This window comes from Hipposideros armiger, unplaced genomic scaffold (genome assembly GCF_001890085.2).
Source record: "Hipposideros armiger isolate ML-2016 unplaced genomic scaffold, ASM189008v1 scaffold_195, whole genome shotgun sequence".
NCBI classification, from domain to species: domain Eukaryota; kingdom Metazoa; phylum Chordata; class Mammalia; order Chiroptera; family Hipposideridae; genus Hipposideros; species Hipposideros armiger.
Window position 1 is genome coordinate 140362 of NW_017731545.1, and position 19407 is coordinate 159768.

The 19407-nt window shown below is 37.7% G+C and overlaps 1 protein-coding gene across 3 annotated transcripts in view; it reads left to right on the forward strand.

Annotated features, from left to right (window-relative positions):
- SEC23B (SEC23 homolog B, COPII component) overlaps positions 1 to 16595 on the forward strand; it is a 45742-nt gene extending 29147 nt beyond the window's left edge. For 2 of the 3 annotated variants that reach the window (XM_019653130.1, XM_019653131.1), the window contains exons 16-20: positions 1254 to 1415; positions 3084 to 3170; positions 5069 to 5224; positions 5593 to 5658; positions 15451 to 15948. In XM_019653130.1, the coding sequence (XP_019508675.1) occupies positions 1254 to 1415; positions 3084 to 3170; positions 5069 to 5224; positions 5593 to 5658; positions 15451 to 15540 (561 nt within the window). In that variant the 3' untranslated portion in view covers positions 15541 to 15948. Of the gene's footprint in view, positions 1 to 1253; positions 1416 to 3083; positions 3171 to 5068; positions 5225 to 5592; positions 5659 to 15450 lie in introns of all 3 variants that reach the window. The other variant, XM_019653132.1, reaches the window with a different exon arrangement.
- The last annotated feature ends 2812 nt before the right edge of the window (positions 16596 to 19407 follow it).

Here is a 19407-nt window from a genome sequence, read left to right on the forward strand (position 1 = left end):
GTCCTCCACAACTAGACTGAAGAACAAAAGGACAGCAACTTGCCTGTTCACCTGTGCCCCTTACCCCAATTCCCCAATAAAAATCTTAAAAAAAAGAAAAGAGCCACAGCCTAGATTAGAGTCTGGCTCTGCCACTCAGTAGCAGGTGGCCTTGGGCAAATTGCCTACTCCTCAGTTGCCTGATGTGTAAACTAGGGATGGTAAGAGAACCTACCTCGTGGGCCTTTTGTAAGGATTAAATTATTCTTGTCAAGTGCTTTATGCCTTGCACATAGGATACATTAAATATCAGCCATGATTATTATTTAGGAATCTATGCTTCAATATGTGGAACCTCGGGAAGCTTTATACTTCTCAAGGCAGCTCATTTCCATGTTTTGGCACCTCTTTGGAGTAGGCTGAAAGTCCCCTCCACCTAATCCTCAGGGTAAAGAACATATCTTTCCAGCAGCAGCATCTTGTCCCTCTCTCCTTTACACCCCTCACTCCAGCAGACTAGCCTGTGTATGAGCTATCTTAACTTCTCATCTGCTGTTACTATGCCTGGAGTCCCCTCTCCTCCGGCCTTCTGGCCTCCTTGTGAACATCATACAGACTCCAGTGGCTTTGGGAAGTCTTGTACCCCCACCCCACTGTAGCAGTACTTGCCTGTACCAGGCTCCTAACACGCTGCCCCAAGTGTCCCTTCCCTCACTGGACTATGATCACTTTGAGAGCAGACATGCTGTCTCTGAAACCTGGACCCATGACTTCAGAAATAAACTCTTCTTTGCCTTTCCCATTTCATGTGGAAGCTGTGACCTACCCAGAGGCTCTCCCCTCCCCCAACTGTTAAAATAATTTTTTAAATTTTCTAATCGTGGTAAAAAATATAAATTTTACCATCTTAACCAAGTTTAAATGTACTTTTCAGTAGTGTTAGGTATATTCACATTGCTATACAACACATCTTTAGAACTTTTTCATCTTGCTAAACTAAAATGTTATACCCATTTAACAGCAACTTTTTGTTTCCCACTTATTCCAGCCCCTGGTACCACCATTTACTTTCTTTTTTTAATTTGTTTTTAAAGAACTCTTCTATTTGAGATATCCATAAATGTTGCACCATTTACTTTCTAGTTAATGAACTCAGAGGCCATTTTCTTAAAGTCTGGGGTCTCCTGTTTCAGAGATCTAAGGCAAGTCTATTTTCTGGGTATCTAAGAAGGTTACAGCTATATGTTTTTGTCTTTTTTTCTTTGTTAATGCAGTTCATGTTCCATCTTAGAAGATCTCCATTTCTTCAAGTATTTAACAATAGTCCTGATGAGTCATCATATTACAGACACCATTTTGCCCGACAGGATCTAACCCAGTCCCTCATCATGATCCAGCCTATTCTCTACTCCTATTCGTTCCATGGACCACCAGAGGTAAGGCTTTAATGACTGCTTTTCTCAGAATTGGAATCATCTAATATATCAAGGATGCCAAAAAAATGTATACAAGTAGACAGTTTGGTTAATGTTGCTCAGGCAGTAGTTCGCCGTAATCAGAAGTGTCTGGATGCTGATGGTAACCACTTTGAGCACCTCTTGTAATTGCAGTAGTCAAACGTGACTTGTATTCATCTTTTATTATTGGTGTATATTGAGTATTACAGTTTTATAATAATACAGTTTTCCTTAAAATGCGTATAGATTTTTTTGGCACCCTCTGTATATTGTTTTTTTCTAGCAAAACTGTAAAAAAAGAAAACTTGGAGTCTGTATAGTAATTACTTTGACCCAGTAATTTCATATCTTTTATTGTATCTGAAGAAAATACTCATATACAGAAAAAACTTTGTCCAAAGAAATAGTAAATGAACTATTAAAATAGAAAATTAGAAAACAATCCAAATGCTCAATAGTAGCAAAATAAGTAATCTAGTAAATATTCACAAAGTTCATGTAACATACTAAAATAGATAAATCCTTATGTAAAAATGTTACATGAAGGGCCTTCCGAGTGGAGCGTTGGTTAGAGCTGGCTTGGGACGCCAGCTCTGAGCAGCAGGGCCCCGGTTCGGATCCCACATGGGGGCCATTGACACTGCCCTCTACAGCTAAAATGGTGAACAACAGCTTGACCTGGAGGTGGGCTGCCGGGAGTCGCTGGCAACAGTGTAGGCTGCAGTGAAGCTGCAGTGGACTGCCATAAGCTACCATGAGTGGCCGGCAGCCAGTGTGAGCTTCCAAGAGCCACCGTGAGCGGCCGTCCAGAGGCCGGCGACCGATCTGCCTCACCTGGGAAGAGCGCAATGATAATACCACCATGGACCAGTGAAGCGACGTCCTCCACAACTAGACTGAAGAACAAAACGACAGCAACTTGTCTGTTCCCCTTCCCCCAATTCCGCAGCGCTGTTCCCCTCCCCCAATTTCCCAATAAAATCTTAAAAAAAAAAAAAAGACAATGAAGCTCTTGTCACAAATTAATTGTAGAAATGAAATTTGGAGTTTAAAATAATACTTTGTTAAAAAAATGTTACATAAAAAAATCAAAATAGAAACTTTTCTAAATTATGTTTTCTAAATAACCTACAAGAATTAAAAACTATATGGAAATAAGCCAAACTATCAATATTTGTTGTACTTGGGTTCAATTTTTTTGTACTGAGTATAAGTTACTTTTATTATGGAAATACAAATCATAAAAATACATTTTGTAGTAAACTTTCAAAACTTGTATTAAAAGATGTACTTTTTCTTATATGCATACCTGTTATCTGTCATCTACAGCAATAGATTTGAGAGAATGTGTCTCTCTAATAGATAAAATACATTTCTAGCATGAAACTGAGAATATTTGTAGTAACTTTTGATTCCTAGATCAAAAGATGTCATTAATCTTCCTTCCCAAAAGATGAGTGATTATTTGGGTCCCCTTAGTTCTACAAAGTTGAAACTTAGAACTGTTGAGTCAGGAGGCATAAAGTGGGAATGTGACATGAAAGGGGGAAGAGCCACCATGCCTGGCACCATTTGTAAAGAGCTTGTAGCTGTTCTGGCCATGTGGGGAAAAGAGGGAAGACCAACACCCTCTCCTTTTTTCTTCAGCCAGTACTATTGGACAGCAGCAGCATTCTAGCTGACAGAATTTTGCTGATGGATACTTTCTTCCAAATTGTGATTTATCTTGGTGAGGTAAGATGATATTATTAATTTCTTTTCTTACATTGTTTTCACTTCTTAATTTAGATTTTTATGCGTTTGAAACTAGAATCTGGGCTTAGAAAACCCACAGTTTATTATAATGAGTACAGTGTCTTTTATTCTAGTGAATAAAATTTCTCTTCAGATCCCTGGGGTATTTGTATATTAGTAATTTTAAGAATATTTGCTTTAAGTAAATCTTGAGTGGTCCTTTTAAATCACTATAATTTATTGCTTTCTGAGTTGTCAGGCAAGATCAGTTACTTTTCCTCAGTAAACTTTTTATACACACTACTACCCATTCAGAGTTATGTTAGAGTTACTAGTAAACACTCATGTATGTGTTTGGGACTACTACAGTTTGTTTTTAAAATGATGTGGCACAGTGAGCCTTGTGCTGGGTCTGTGGCTGTGGATGGCTTTCAGGGTAGAGTCCATTTCTTAAAGAGGTTTATGCCCTAAAAAAGGGAATGGCTCCTCTGAAGCAAATCCTTTAATTGATTATTATATTTAGTGATATATTTTTCTTCTATTTTATATTCCTGTAGTAAATTGCTTTGGTGACTGACTTGACTTTCTAGTGTCTATACTTTAGGAGTTATTTTCAATGTCCTGAAAAGATATAAATTGTGTTTCAGAATTCTCTTCATAGAAAGAATTCGTTTTCTAATACTAATAGGCATTTTAGAACTTTAAACTTTTTTCAGCTAGCCACTTGCCCACAGACAATATGCCATCAGTAATGGTCCTAGAGCAAGAGCCATTGGTGACCAGCTGCTGTTCCCACTGGTTCCTTTTAGGAACAACAATCACAACATAGCGTTATTTGCCTTCAGCTCATCTCTGACCACAGCCCTATTCATTTACACGTTTATTGAGCACTTTCTGTGATTGGTTCTAATAACAAAGACTATGACATCATTCTCACTTTAAAAGCCTTAAGTCCACTGGCTGTTGATGTTCTTAAGAACTCTTAGACCCAAGTGAGCTTATGGTCATTTCCTCTATGCCACCAGTCACAAAAAATTAAGATCTAGGAAATGGTATTGGAAACTGAGAAGGGAGAACAGGCTGCAGTAAAAAACATCTAAAGAGAATTCTCTTTCTGGTATCACATTAAGTCTACATGTGAAAGAAAACACTTCAGCTTATTTATAAAGATATATTAATCAGTCAACAAGTATTTTTTATTTCTTGTGTGTTCAAGATATTTCCTAGACCAGTTGCTGATGGGAATAAAAGAAGGAATGAGGTATAAAGTGTTTAGCCTAGTTGGGGAGACAGTCTGCTGTCTTCTCATTACTAAGTCACATACTTTGATTCTTATAGTTTTTATATACTATAAAATACTCCCCCACTAAGAATATCCCTACTCAGAGCCCAGAGGAGCAGGGGATAGAGATGGAGTCAATCCCACCAGGTGTCTGTGACTCTGCTGTGCACTGGAAGAGGCTATGCAGCGTGTGCTGATAGGAAAGAGAAGGGGGAATGGATTCTATGGAGTCAGCCCACAAATCCCTTTCCCTGCCGGGTGTAAGGAAATGAGGGACTAGACCAAGTGATGGCAGTGAAAGTGGAAAGGAAGGGAGCCCATGGTGTTTTATTTAGTTGGTATTTACAGTTAGAAAAGAAGAGGTATGACTGATGACTCTGACACTTCTGGGAGAACTGGGTAGTTGGGGGTGTCCTGGGTGCACCTCTTTGCTTACTCATACTTCTAGTCAGCTCCACTATGTTACCCTCTGAAACTTGTTCTTGACATAAGACTTCTTCACTGGAAACAAATTCTGGGCGTGTGGCAGAGATTAGTCTTAGAAAGTCAGAGTTGTCAAAAAAGGATGTTGTTTCAGTGTTTCCACAATAGTTTTGGTTTTTTTGTTTTGGTGTAGACTATAGCCCAGTGGCGTAAAGCTGGGTACCAGGACATGCCTGAGTATGAAAACTTCAAGCACCTTCTGCAGGCACCACTGGATGACGCTGAAGAAATTCTGCAAGCGCGCTTCCCAATGCCACGTTACATTAACACAGAGCATGGAGGCAGTCAAGTGAGTGAGCTCAATTCTAGCTCTGGCATTCAGTTGTTTTCATGTTACATTTTTATGGCTATAAATCCAAACAGCATGGTTAATATTTTATTTAGTGACATAAATTTGCATACAGATAAACATCCAAATATGACTTATTTTTAAATGAGTGGTCAAAATATATTAATGTAAAAGTAGGGAATTGCCAAAATAAAATACATATTTCATGTTTCTGGAATCCTAGCAAATGGAAAGTATTGGGCTTAAGTTAAAGACATGGGTTCCTGTGCAGTAAAGACTTTCTAATTTAACAAAAGAAATGTAAAATCTTTTTTCCTAGTGTACTAATACCAATGCCACTTTTATTCTTTGTATTTTTTTTTTTTAAGGCTCGATTCCTTTTATCCAAAGTGAACCCATCTCAGACACACAATAACCTGTATGCTTGGGGACAGGTAAGAAATTGTCAGGTATTTGGGGAGAAAACCAGGCTACTTTTTTAAAAACTTTATTACAAATTGGATTCTTTTTGGCCCACAGACAGAATAACATGGGTATTTTGCTGGGAAAAAAATCTTTGAACATAGCTTGGGGTTGGGGGGTGGCCACCTAGTGGATCCCCTTCGGCAATGCATAGCATAATATGACAGGTTCAGGCCAGAGGACAGAACATCGTAGCATGGCCTCTATTTGCCTCATAGCCACAGCAGCATTGCCCCAAGCCCTCCCCCTCTTCTTTTCTGTCTCCCAGGAGGGCAGGGCAAAAACATCTACACCTGCTTGCCATTGGGTCTGTCTCTTTTCAGCCTCTGATTCTTTCTTTATCTAATTATTCCTACCATTTATGTCTCTCTCAAATGAATCATTCTATTTTCTTACAACATTTTTTAAACTTTTTTTGAGGTAATTGTAAATTTATATGTAGTTGTAAGAAATAATACAGAGATCCCTTATACCCTTTACCCAGTTCCCCCAATGGTGATGTCTTGCAAAACTGTAATGCAGTATCACAGTCAGGATATTGATGTTGATAGAGTCAAGATGCACGTTTCTATCACCACAAGAATCTTTCATGTTGCACTTTCCTCCTGCCTCTACCCCTTCCTTAATGCCTGGCAACTGCTAATCTGTTCTCCAGTTCTATAATTTTTTCATCAAGAATGTTGTATGTATGAAATCACATGGTACATAATCTTTGGGATTGGCTTTTTTCCCCCTCAGAATAATTATCTAGAAATTCTTCCAGGTTGTGGTATGTATTAATAATTTGTTTCTTTTTACTTGCCAAGTATTGGGTTGTTGGAAAAGTCATGATGTATTTTTCTATGTTTTTCATTGCAAAAATGTGTCATGACTTTTCTGACAACCCAATAGTATTCAATGGTATAAGTGTACCACAATTGTTTAATCATTCACCCATTGAAGGATATCTGAGTTGTTTACAGTTTCTGACTATTAGGAAAAAAGCTGCTTTAAATATTCATGCACATGTTTCTTATAAACATAAGTCTTCATTTCTCTGAAATGAATGCCCAAGAACACATTTGCTTGGTCTTCTGTAGTTACATGGTTAGTCTGAGACACCTCCACACTTTTAACCAGAGTGACTATCCTTCTACATCCCCACTATCAGTGTATGAAGGATCATTTCCTCCATCCTTGGCAGCATTTGGTCTTGTCCTTATTTTTAGTTTAGCTATTCTGATAGGTGTGTAGTGATATAACACTGTGGTTTTAATTTACATCAGGCGCTTCTTTTCCATCTGCACATTTTCTTCAATGAAATCTCTGTCTTTTTTCCATGCTTTAATTGGATTATTTGATTTTTTACTGTTGAGTTTTGAGTTCTTTATATACTCACGATGCTAGTCTTTTGTTGGATATGTGATTTGTGTATATTTTCTCTTGTAGCTTATCTGTATAGCCTCTTCACAGGATCTTTTGCAGAGCACACGTTTTTATTTATTTATTACTTTTTTTTTTTTAGCTGAGCCATCCTGCCACCTGTTGGCAGCTCAGTGGCTCAAACCACTGTTGCTCAGAGCTCAAAACTTTGAGCGAGCTCTTAACCAACTGAGCCACTCAGCCGGCACGTTTTTAATTTTTATGAAGCCCACTTCATAAATATTTCCTTTTATGGATTATGCTGTTGGTGTCAATGTAACAACTCTTTGCCTAGCTGTAGATCCCAAAGATCTGTGTTTGTTTTTCTACTTTTATGTTTATATTTTAGTCCATGATCCATTTTAAATTAACTTTTGTGTAAGATAGGAGGCATAGCTTTATTTTTTTGCATATGGATGTCTAATTGCTCCTGTGCCATTTGTTGAAAAAGGCTATCTTTTGCCACTGAATTACTTTTGTATCTTTGTCAAAGATTAGATGGGCATATTTGTGTGAGTCCATTTCTGGGTTTTTTAGCTCTGTTCTATTGAACTGTGTTTCTGTCCGCCTACTAATACCACACAGCCCTGATGACTACAGCTGTCTTGAAATCAGATAGACTGATTTCTCCCATTTTATTTTTCTTTTTCAAAATTGTCTTAGCTATTCTAGTTCCTTTACTTTTACATATGAATTTTAGAATAATCTTGTCTATATTTTTAAAAAATTTTGTTGGGATTTTGAGGTAATTGCATTAAACCTCTATATCAATTAGAGAGAATTAACATCTTTATATTGAGCCTTCTAATCCATGAACTCAGTATGTCTCTCCATCTATTAAATCTGTTTTGATTTCTTTCTTCAGTGTTGTATATTTTTACGTTTTTTGTTTTAGTGATTGTTAATGGTATTGTAATTTTAATTTTAGTGTCCAAGTGTTCATTTCTAATACATAGAAATACAATTGATTTTCTTATGTTTATCTTTATCCTGTGACTTTACTGAGTCACTTATTACTTCTGGGGTTTTTTTTGTAGATCCCCTGGGATTTTCTACATAGGCAATCATGTCATCTTCAAGTAGCAAGTGTTTATTTCTTCCTTTCCAATATGAATACCTTTTATTTCCTTTTCTTGTTCTGTTGTCTATTTTCAATTGCATTGATTTCTGCTCCAATCTTTATTATTTTCTTTCTTCTGCTTGCTTTAGGTTTATTTTACTCACTTCTAAGTTCTTAAAGTGGGGACTTAGATTATACTGATTTGAGACTTTTGTCTTCTCCAGTGTATGCATTTAGTGCTGTTAATAACCTTCTCGGCATTGCTTTGGCTATGTCCCACAGGTGTTGATGTGTTTTATTTTTATTTTCATTCAATTTCATATATATTTTTAAAATTCCCTTGAGAGTTCCTCTTCAACTCTTGGGTTAGAAATGTTGCTTAGTTTCCAAGTATTTGGAGATTTCATTATTACCTGCTATTAATTTCTATTTTGATTCCATTATGGTTGGAGAATATACTTTGTATGACTTCAGTTCTTATAAATTTATTGAAGTTTGTTTTGTGGCCTAGAATATGGTCTATCTTGGCATATGTTCCACAGTCACTTGAATGTGTATTCTGCTGTTGTTGGATAGAGTGTTATATAAATATTCATTAAATTCTGTGAGTTGATAATGTAGAGTTCTTATATATCCCTGCTGATTTGTCTGTCTAGTTGTTCTATCAATTGTTGAGAAAGGGTTTTAATGTTTCCAATTCTAATTGTCTATTTCTCTTTTGAGTTCTATCAGTTTTTGTTCATATGATTTTGCAGTTCTGTTGTTTGTTGCATACACATTTAGAATTGCTATGTCTTCTTGGTGGGTTGACCTTATATCATTCATTATGTAATGTCTCCCTCTGTTTCTGGTCATTTTGTTTGCATGATACATCTCTTTCCATCCTTTAACTTTCATTCTCTTCTAGCATTATATTTGAAGTGAATGTCTTATAGACAGCACATACTTGTGTCATGGTTTTTAATCTACTCTACTAAACTCTTATAATTGATATATTTGGACTATTTATGTTTAATGTAATTGTTGATATATTAGGGCTTAAGTCTGCCATTTTATTTTTTGTTTTCTGTTTTTACTGCCTCCCTGTGAATTACTTGCACATTTTTGAGAATTCCATTTTAGCTTGTCTATAGTGTTTTTTAGTGTGTCTCTCTGTGTAGCTTTATTTAGTGGTTACTCCTGGTTGTTCTAGATCAGGGGTCGGCAAACTGCAGCTTGCAAGCCATGTGTGGCTCTTTGGGTACATTCCATCTTAAAAGTTTGCCTACCCCTGGAAGAGCCAATCCTGTCCCTCACAACAATTTAAAAATTATTTGAGAGCCATACATATGTTTTTACAAATAAGGAAAATTTTAAGTAATATTATAAATGAAACTATGATAGTTTTATTTTCATTTTCAATTTTACTTCATAGCCACATGTATGTATCCAAAGAGCCCCATGTGGCTCGTGAGCCGCAGTTTGCTGACCCCTGGAGGCTGTTCTGCCTCAAAAGTTTGCCGACCGCTGCTCTAGCGTGTAGAGCATTATATTATATATGCATAGCTTCTCAGTTTACTGGTGTTTTCTTTTTTATTTATTTTTTAATCTCTTATTCCCATTCACCTTTTTCTCCTCTTTTTAAAATTTTTCAATTACAGTTGACATTCAGTATTACTTTACAATAGTTTCAGGTATATAGCATAGTGGTTAGACATTTATATAATTTACAAAGTAATCCCCCTGAATAGTCTAGTACTTAACCTTGCACTATTCATAGTTATTACTGTGTTATTAACTATATTCCCTAGGCTTTACTTTTTATACCCATGATTATTTCAGAACTACCAATTTGTACTTCTTAATCCCTTTACTTTTTTCACCAACCACCTTAGTGCCTCTCCCATCTGGCATCCATCAACATGTTCTCTGTATTACCTATGAGTTTGTTTCTATTTTGTTGTTCGTTTATTTTGTTCTTTAGATTCTACATATAAGTGAAATCATATGGCATTTCTCTTTCTCTGACTTACTCTGGTCAGCACAATACTTCCAGGTTCATCCATGTTGTTGCAGATGGCAAGATTTCATTCTTTTTTATGACTGAGTAATATTCCATTGTATTACCACCTCTTCTTTATCCATTTATCCATTAAAGGACACCCAGGTTGCCTCCATGTCTTGGCTATTGTAAATAATGCTGCAGTGAACATATGCATGCACACATCCCTTTGAAGTAGTGTTTTGGGTTTCTTCAAATAACTGGAAGTGGGATTACTGGATCCTTCGTCTCTTGTTATAGCCTTTGTTTTAAAGTCTATTTTGTCTGGTATAAGTTTTGTTACCCCAGCTTTTTTCGTTTGTTTCCATTTTCACAAAATAATCTTTTCCCATTTCTTTGATTTTAGTCTATTTGTGTCTTTCAATCTGAATTGAGTCTCTTGTAGGCAGTGTATGTAAAGGTTTTGTTTTCTTATCCATTCAGCCACCCCTGTGCCTTTTGTTTGGAGCACTTAATCCATTTACATAGAAAGAAATTGTTGATATGTAGTTTTTGCCATTTTATTATCCATATTTTTTATCATTTTTTTCTTCTTAAAGAAGTCCCCTTAACATTTCTTGTAATAACTGGTTTAGTGTGATGAACTCCTTTAGCTTTTTCTTGTCTGGGAAGCTCTTTATCTGTCCCTCGATTCTAAATGATAGGTTTGCTGGGTAGAGTAATCTTGGTTGTCCCTTGCTTTTTATCACTTTCAATATTTCTTGCCAATCCCTTCTGGCCTGCAAAGTTTCTGTTGAGAAATCAGCTGACAGTCTTATGGAAGCTCCCTTGTAGGTAACTAACTGCCTTTCTCTTGTTGCTTTTAAGATTTTCTCTTTGTCTTTAACCTTTGGCATTTTAATTATGATGTGTCTTGGTGTGGGCCTCTTTGGGTTCTTCTTGTTTGGGACTCTGCACCGCTTGGGCTCATATGTCTATTTCCTTTGCCAAGTTAGGGAAGTTTTCTGTCATATATCTGCTCTCTTCTTCTGGTACCCCTGTGATGTGAATGTCAGCATGCTTGATGTTGTCCCAGCAGCCCCTTAAACTATCCTCATTTTTTAAAATTCTTTTTGCTGTTCTGATTAGGTGTTTCCTGCTACCTATTTTCTAAACAGCTGATTTGATCCCATGCTTCATCTAATCTGTTGGTTCCCTCTAATGTATTCTTTTTTTTGGTAGTTTGAAATTCTTTTTTTTAAAGATTTTATTGGGGAATTGGGGAAGGGGAACAGACAAGTTTTGTCCTTCAGTCTTAGCTGTGGAGGGCATAACTAGCTCAGCTCCAAGTCCAGTTGTCATCTGGCCACCTGTTGGCTGCTCGCTGCCGCTCAGTTCAAGGGGCCTTGTTCAATCTTAGTTGTGGGTGGGCATAGCCTACCATCCCATGCAGGAGTCGAACCAGAAACCTTGTTGTTAGGAGCATGTGCTCTCACCAGCTGAGCCATGCTGCCTCCTGTTGGCAGCTTAGTGGCAGCTCAGCTCTGGTGCAGCTCACTGGCCCATGTGGGAATTGAACCAGCGACTCTGTTGCTCAGAGCTCACATTATTAACCAACTGAGCCACTCGGCCGGCCTCTAATGTATTCTTTATTTCAGTTATTGTATTCTTCATTTCCGACTGATTCTTTTTTATGTTTCTATCTCCATTTTTATGTTTCCTATCTTTTTGTTGAAATTCTCCCTGAGATCATTGAGCATCCTATAACTAGTATTTTGAATTCTGTAGATTGCTTGTCTCCATTTTGTTTTCGTCTTTTTCTGGAGCTTTGTTCTGTTCCTTTGTCTGGGACATATTTTTTTGTCTCCCCATTTTGGCTGCTTCCCTATGTTTGTTTCTATGTATTAGGTAGCACTGCTGTGTCTCCCGGCCTTGGTAGAGTGGCCTTATGTAGTAGGTGTGCTATGGGGCCCAGTGGTACAGCCTTCCTGGTCACATGAGCTAGGTGCTCCAAGCTTGTCCCTTATGTGGGTTGTGTGTGCCCTCCTGTTGTAGTTGAACATTGGTTGCTGTTTGCACATCAGTGGGAGGGATTGACCCTCAGGCTGATTTGTGGTGAGGACTGGTCGTGACTCCAGTGGAGGAGCAGTTGTGCATGGTCTGACCCTACGGAGCAGAATTTGCTTTAGCAGGACTCTGGTACCTGCCCAATCAGCCCTTTGGGTATGTCGTCTGTGGAGGTAGCCGAGTGGTGCTCCTAGTAGGCATGCTGGCCCTGGGACCTCCTGCAAGTGCCCCACCACAGACCAAGTTCAGCTTCTGCTTGTGCCCTGCCCCATGGGGCCAGTTAGTATGAGCCACAAAGCAATGTGCAGATGTCTTCCACCGACGCTGTGCTTGGAGGTGCCTCGGAGAGAGGCTAAGCTGAGGACCAAGGCTCATACTACCAGTGCCAGGCTTGGGGCTGCTTAGCAAGAGGTGTGGGGCACACTGAGGCCAGATGCTGCTTGTTTGGGATTTGTGAGCCTTTGAGAGATTTTAGAAAAATCTGCAGCAGGAGCCAAGATAGGCCATTTGTATGGAAAAGCCACTGGAAACTGCTTGGGGGGGAGGCCTGTAAGTTGTGTGGGGTAGGGTCTCGGAATCACCTGTGGCATTGTCTTTTTGACATGTACAAAACTTACCACCCCTTTATGTCACTTTACCCTGCCTCATTTATAATATAATTGTGGTAAATATTTCCTCTACATACATCAGTTACAGTTTTTCTTTAACCATGAAACAATTTATAAATCTCAAGAAAAGGTGGGAAACCTATTACATTTATCTACATTTTTACTTACTTTGTTCTTTATTCTTTCTTGGTACTCCAAGTTTCCTTTTATCATTTCCTTTCTGTTTAGAGATTTCCTTTAGCCATGTTTTGAGGATAGGTCTGCTGGTGATAGATTGATTCTTAGTTTTCCTTCACTTGAAATTCTTGATTTCCCCTTTATTCATGAAGGATATTTTCTCTGGATATAGGATTCTAGTGACATTCCTTTTTTAGGCAGTTAAAAAATATTTTCCCACTTTTCTGCCTTCTGTGGTCTATATGGAAATTCATTGTCATGCTTATTTTGTCCCTGTGGATGAGATGTCATTTTTCTCTGGCTGCTTTCAACATTTTTTGTTTGTTTTCAAAAGTTAAAGTATCGTGTGTTTTGGTGTGGATTTCTTTGGAATTTGCTCATCTTCTTGATCCTGTATACTTATGTCTCTTGCCAGAAATTGGGTAGTTCTCAGCCATTATTTCTTTGAATACTTTTTCAGCCTGCCTTCTTTTTCCTTTCTCTCTGGGACCCCAGTGACACGATTGTTAGGTCTTTTGTACTTTTACATGTCTCAGAGGCCCTACATTCTTTTTTCCGTTTATTTTTTTTCTGTTCTTTAGTTGGGTAATTTGTATTATTTTGTCTTCTAGTTTACTGATTTTCTCTGTTCCCTTTCTGCTATTGAGCTCATATGCTGAGCTTTTTATTTGTTGCTGTATTTTTTAGTTACAAAATTTTCATTTGGTTCTTTTTTATATCTTCTACTTCTTTCCTGAGACTTTGTTTTTCTCTTCTGAGGCTTTGTATTATTTCTTTTTTTTCAGGTGTGTGTGTTATTGCTCATTGAAGCATTTTTATTGTGGCTAGTTTAAGGTCTGTGTCAGATAATTCTGACATTGTTATCAACATGATGTTAACATCTGTTGACTCTCTTTTTTCATTCACTTTGAGATCTTGGCTCTTGGTCTGACAAGTGTTTTTTTATTGAAACATGGACAGTTTCATATTTGTTATCAGACTGGGTCTATTTAAAGCTGTTTTAGTTGGCTTTTTGTCATGCAGCTCTGGCAGGGGAGGAGTGGGACAGGGGAAGACATTGTTTTATTACTGCCAGATGGAGATAGAAGTCCAGGTTTTCCATTGGCCTGTATTGGCACCTGAGGTTGGTGTGATTCCTTGTTACTGCTGGGTGGGGATGGGGGTTTCAGCTCCCCACCTAGTTTCTACTGATCCAGCTGTGGAGATGGCCTTGTTACTGTTGGGTGACGGTGAAAGTGCTGCATTTCCACTAGACCTCTTCTGACACTACCCCAGTGGGTGGGGGAGGGACATCTTATTGCCATGTGGGGGTACATCTTATGACTGCCTCCCCTAAGGGTCTCTACTGATACCGAAGGGGTTAGGTGACTTCTTATCATGGGGGTGAAATTCCTGACACTAGGCCTTCTCTGACATTGCCCTGGTGGGTTTGTTGGGGTCCCTTGTTACTGTCTTGCTGGACTGTCCTGGTTCTTTGGCTAGAGAAAGTTGTTTTTGTCTATGCTTAGTGACCATTTGCCAGCTTATTTAGATCCAAGTCTGGGATGTATGAGGCATAAAGAAAACCCAGGGAACTCACCACTGTGTTTCTCCTTGGGTCCCAGGGCCCCTAGTTTGCCTGCTGTCTTCTCTCTACCTTTCAGTGTCTTCTTATGTTTGTTTTATGTAAAATGTCCAGGGTTTTTAGTTGTACCTAGTGAAAAAAAAAGGGAAAAGTACATCTACTCCTTCCTCCCAGAAGTCTTCATATAACATTTTAATCACACTTTCTTTTTTCTATTTATAGTAGTAGTACAATTTTATTTTAGGAAATTTAAATATGTAAAAAAAGAGTAAGAAAGAAAATTAAAATTGCCTATAGTGCTACTATCTAGAGTTAACTATTTTTGGCATCTTGCTAGGCAATATAACGTGTATGTCATCTATATCTTTTTTTTCTTCCTTTGTTTTTTTTTATTTTACAAATTTGAGAAATCGAGATTTCTGTTCATTTCTTTCCCTTAACATTATATAAATTATAAGCATTTTCTGATAGTACAATTACCCACCTGTTCAGTGGAGATATGTTTCACTCATTTGTGAATATGCCATTATCAAGCTTCTGTTGTAAGCAGACCGTTTAAGAGCACCTGGCTAGGTGCTGTGGCAGAGTGGTAGGAGGAAGGGTGTACAGGCCTCCAGGAGCTTATACCGGGTGGGAAGCCAGACTCTGGATGAGTCCTCAGAGCTGTGGAGAGCGGGGAGGTAGAAGAGGATATGCTCAGAACTGTCTAGTGGCAGGGATTGCCTGAGCTCAGTGGTCAGGGAAGGGTTTTGTGAGGAATTTATGCTTCAGTTGAAATAGTTAGTTAGCTAGGCAGAGGATGGGGTTGGCAGGCGTACTCACCAGCAGAAGGGACAACACTTGTGAATGTTCTGAATCCTTAATAATTCATGAATTCTAAACAGTTTGTAAGATACCTGCCGGTAAACCTTTACTATTACATTGCAGGAAACGGGAGCACCTATCCTAACTGACGACGTTAGCTTGCAGGTGTTCATGGATCATTTGAAGAAGCTAGCTGTCTCCAGTGCCTCTTAAGTTGGGGTTGTGACCAGGAATTGAAGAGAACACTGTCAGATGTGTTCACGATTGTTTATAAAGGCTTACTAACATTCCTTTCACTCTTCTTGTGGATTTTAATAAATAATCAAACGAAGTGTTGTATGTAACTCTTTAGATTGTAATTTATTTGTTTTTCTTACCTGTGCCCCCTTTCTTGCATCATAAAATTATAAGGTCATAAATGTTTATATGGTTATAAACCATATAAGGTACTTGTAAATGTTTATATGCTTTTTGTATCCTAACTTGACAGCCTATGTAAAATCAGAGGTTAATGTATTTTGGTAGCTTGCTTAGATGAAAACCATAAAGATCAGAAAGGAAATAAATCTGGATGAAGAAAGCACTGGCTAAAATAATGCTAATACAAATTTGATGTCCTGAGGTCTCTCTGTGAGTGTGTGTTTTTTTTAAGTGACTACCCCAAGAGACCTTTCTTGAATTTAATCTTCATTTACTGTCTAAATGTTAACAGACCAAGGAAAAGTTTGAAATATATGAAACTTTGTTGAGGTAGCGTGGTCTAGAGTGGCATTGTCCCTAACTCACATATCGCATTCCATGTAAACAGTCCAGCCCAGGTAGACATAAGAGGGGCTGATGGGCGTAAGTGTCTCTAAAAGAGTGACGACGACACATTTATCTTGGGCACAAGTAAAATAACAGGTACAGCTTTTTTTAATCAAAGGGTAATATTGCATGTTAAAAAAAATCTTAATCTAAAGAGCTTATAACAAATAAGTTTCCTATACTCTCTAAGCCGAGACCTATTCTTCAGAGGTAACTGCTTTAACCTTTCCTTTCAAGCTTTTTGTTGTTGATGTGTCAATTTTAGCCAGTATCTCTCAATTCCCATTTCTTAGAATGAGAATTTTACTACCTTTCTACCAGTTTTGATCAGCTATACTTTTATTTTTATATTATCAAGGTTGGTAAAATTTGCATGCCTACCTAGAACCATAATTATGTCTTTTGTCTCAAAGTTAATTCTGAAAGTTGAAAACTAATAAAGATTATTTACACAGTTGTAATAATGTAAATATTATTCAAGTTTGAGTCAGGTAATGTTACATTTTTCTCCAGGGGTTTGTTGTCCCAGTATTCCTTATGCCACTTAAAGGACAACAATCCTAATGATAAAATCAGTCACTTTTCTTACATTCTAGCATTTCACAGGTTGTTTTGCTTCTTTTTTGGATTATGACTTATATATGCTGTTGTTTTCCCTAGAGCTTCTTCTTTTTGTTTTTTGAGAAGATTTTATTTTCTATTTATTAAGGAATTGCAGCTTCTTATTCTACTGAATGGAGTAGTCTTTAGAGGTCAATGATGATCCCTTTAAACATAGGCCACTTGCTACGACGGTTGTTATCCAGGAATTTTTTTGTTTGGACTCCTGGGTTCTACTTTTCCATTTATTTCCTAAGTCATTTTGCCATCTTAAATGACTTTTCCTAAAAAAAAAGTAAATGGAAGATAATTCACTGAATCCATTCTGTCTTTATATTTGACAACTTTGTTGAGTATAAAATTCTAAGCCCCAAAAAATTTTTTTCTTTCAGAACTTTTGAGCAACTATTTCATTCAATAAATCTTAACTATTTGCTACGTACGGAGTAGTCTTCTAGGCACTGGGAAGGTAGCCAATAAAACAAACATTCCTGCCCTCATGAGCTTATGTTCTAGTGAGGGAAGACCAACAAAAAAAATTAGAAGTAAATTACATAATTTATTAGAATGAGTGTTATGTAGAAAAGTAAAGCTGAGAACTATTAATTTGTTGAACCATTTGGATTGATTCTGATACTCTTGTCTTTTGAATTTGTTTTGTACTGCCTTTTTGCCTCTGCTCTACACTCTGGGAAGGTTCCCTATCTTATTAAGGTGATAGAAGTTACACTTTTTAAAATGCCAAGGGTTTTTATTTTCTGCACCTTTTCCATAGAATACTTATTTTGGGGGGCTGGCCAGATGGCTCAGTTTGTTAGAATACAAGCTGAGCAACAGGTTGCCGGTTTGACTCTGCATGGGATGGTGGGCTGCATTGCCCACAACTAAGATTGAAGGACAACTACTTGACTTGGAGCTGATGGGTCCTGGAAAAACAATGTTCTCCCTTCCCCAATTCCCTAAAACTGTTCCCTTCTTCAATTCCCCAATGAAATCTTAAAAACAAAACATTTTTTGGATATAGTTTTTAAATGAGATATATCATATAGAAGGTACATAAAATTGTGTGTATAGATTAAGGCGGAAACTTCCTCCTTGGGCCTGTCTGTTTCAAATTAACAGAAGAACGTGATAGACCCAGCTCTCTCAGGTGTCCTCTTTAGTGACAACGAGTTATGGTGCTGGGGGAAGGGGTGGCACCACTGGATGACCTAATGTAGAAGACTTGGCTATTTCCAGATAGAATGTGGAGGTGAAGGGTGAGTGTTATGTGGAGAGCAGCCATCCCAAGAGGAGGACACGAGCCCTGTGTGCCGAATGAAGCACTCAAAGACAAGGAAAGCCTCTGATTTATCTTAGGGTGTGAAATGATAAGGTGCAGGTTTTAAAAACGGAGAGTGACAGGATAGATGGGAGGAGATTGGAATCCAAGAGGCCTGAACAGAGGTACGTGTTTAGACAGAGGTTACAAATGGGATGTTAGGAGAGGATGAGTCCCAATTTCTGGCTCAGGTGTGTCTCCAACCTCTGAATTACAGAAAAAGAAGGAAAGGTTTCTTTCCTGTTGTGGTGTGGCATTGATAAATTTAATCCTGGACATTATTTGTTTAAGGATCTTGTGGGATATAACAGTGAAAATGCCCAGCAGGTTGGCAGTAATCAATGTGGATTTGCTTTCAGGAGAATCAAGTAGATTTGAGAGTCATTAGTATATAAAGTAAATAAACTTGAGTGAAGTTGCTCAGGATGAGAAGAAAAGCAAGCCTGGAACAATACTGATTTTAATGTTTTTAACAATTTTATAAGGTATAATTTACATACAATAAACTGCACCCATTTAAAGTATACAATTCGGTAAGTTTTGACAGATTGTGTACACCCATGAAACCACTACCATCAACATCCAAGAATGTTTCCATTGCCCCCCATGTTTCCTCAGGCACCATTTAGTCATTCCTTTTGTTCACACTTTGCTGTAAGTAACTACTGGTCAGCTTTCTCCCACTATAGAATTTTTTGTTTGGTTTGCTTTTAGAGTTTTATGTCTGGTTTCTCTTGTGTCTCACTTTCACTGAGCATAATCCATTTGAGATGCATCCATGTAGTTGCATGTATTGGTAGTTCCTTTTTATTGCTGAGTAGTATACCACATTTCATTTATCCATTCACTGGTTAATGAACATTTGGGTTGTTTCCATTGTTTGGCTCTTATGAATAAAGCTCTGTAGATAAACATGTCATTGTGTGGCTGTACTGTTTTCATTTCTTTTGGGTAAATAGGAATGAAATGCCTGAGTTGTATGGCAAATGTAGTTCAACTTTTTCAGAAACTGCCAGTATTGCAAAGAGATAACATTTTGTTCCCACAACTAAGGGATCTGATTGCTCCAAATCCTTACAACTTTTGGTATTCTCAATCCAACTTTTAGTCATTCTAATAGATGTGGAATGGAGTCTAGTTGTGGTTTTAATTTACATTTCTGTAATGACTAGTGATGTCCCTGGGCTTATTGGTCGTTTGTGTATCTTCCTTTGTTAAGTGTTCAAATTTGTTGTCTGCTTTTTAGTTGGGTTGTCTTTTTATAATTGAGTTGTAAGTGCCCTTATATATTGTGGATATAAGTTCTTTGTCAAATACATGTATTTTCAGTATTTTGTGGCTTGTTTCATTTT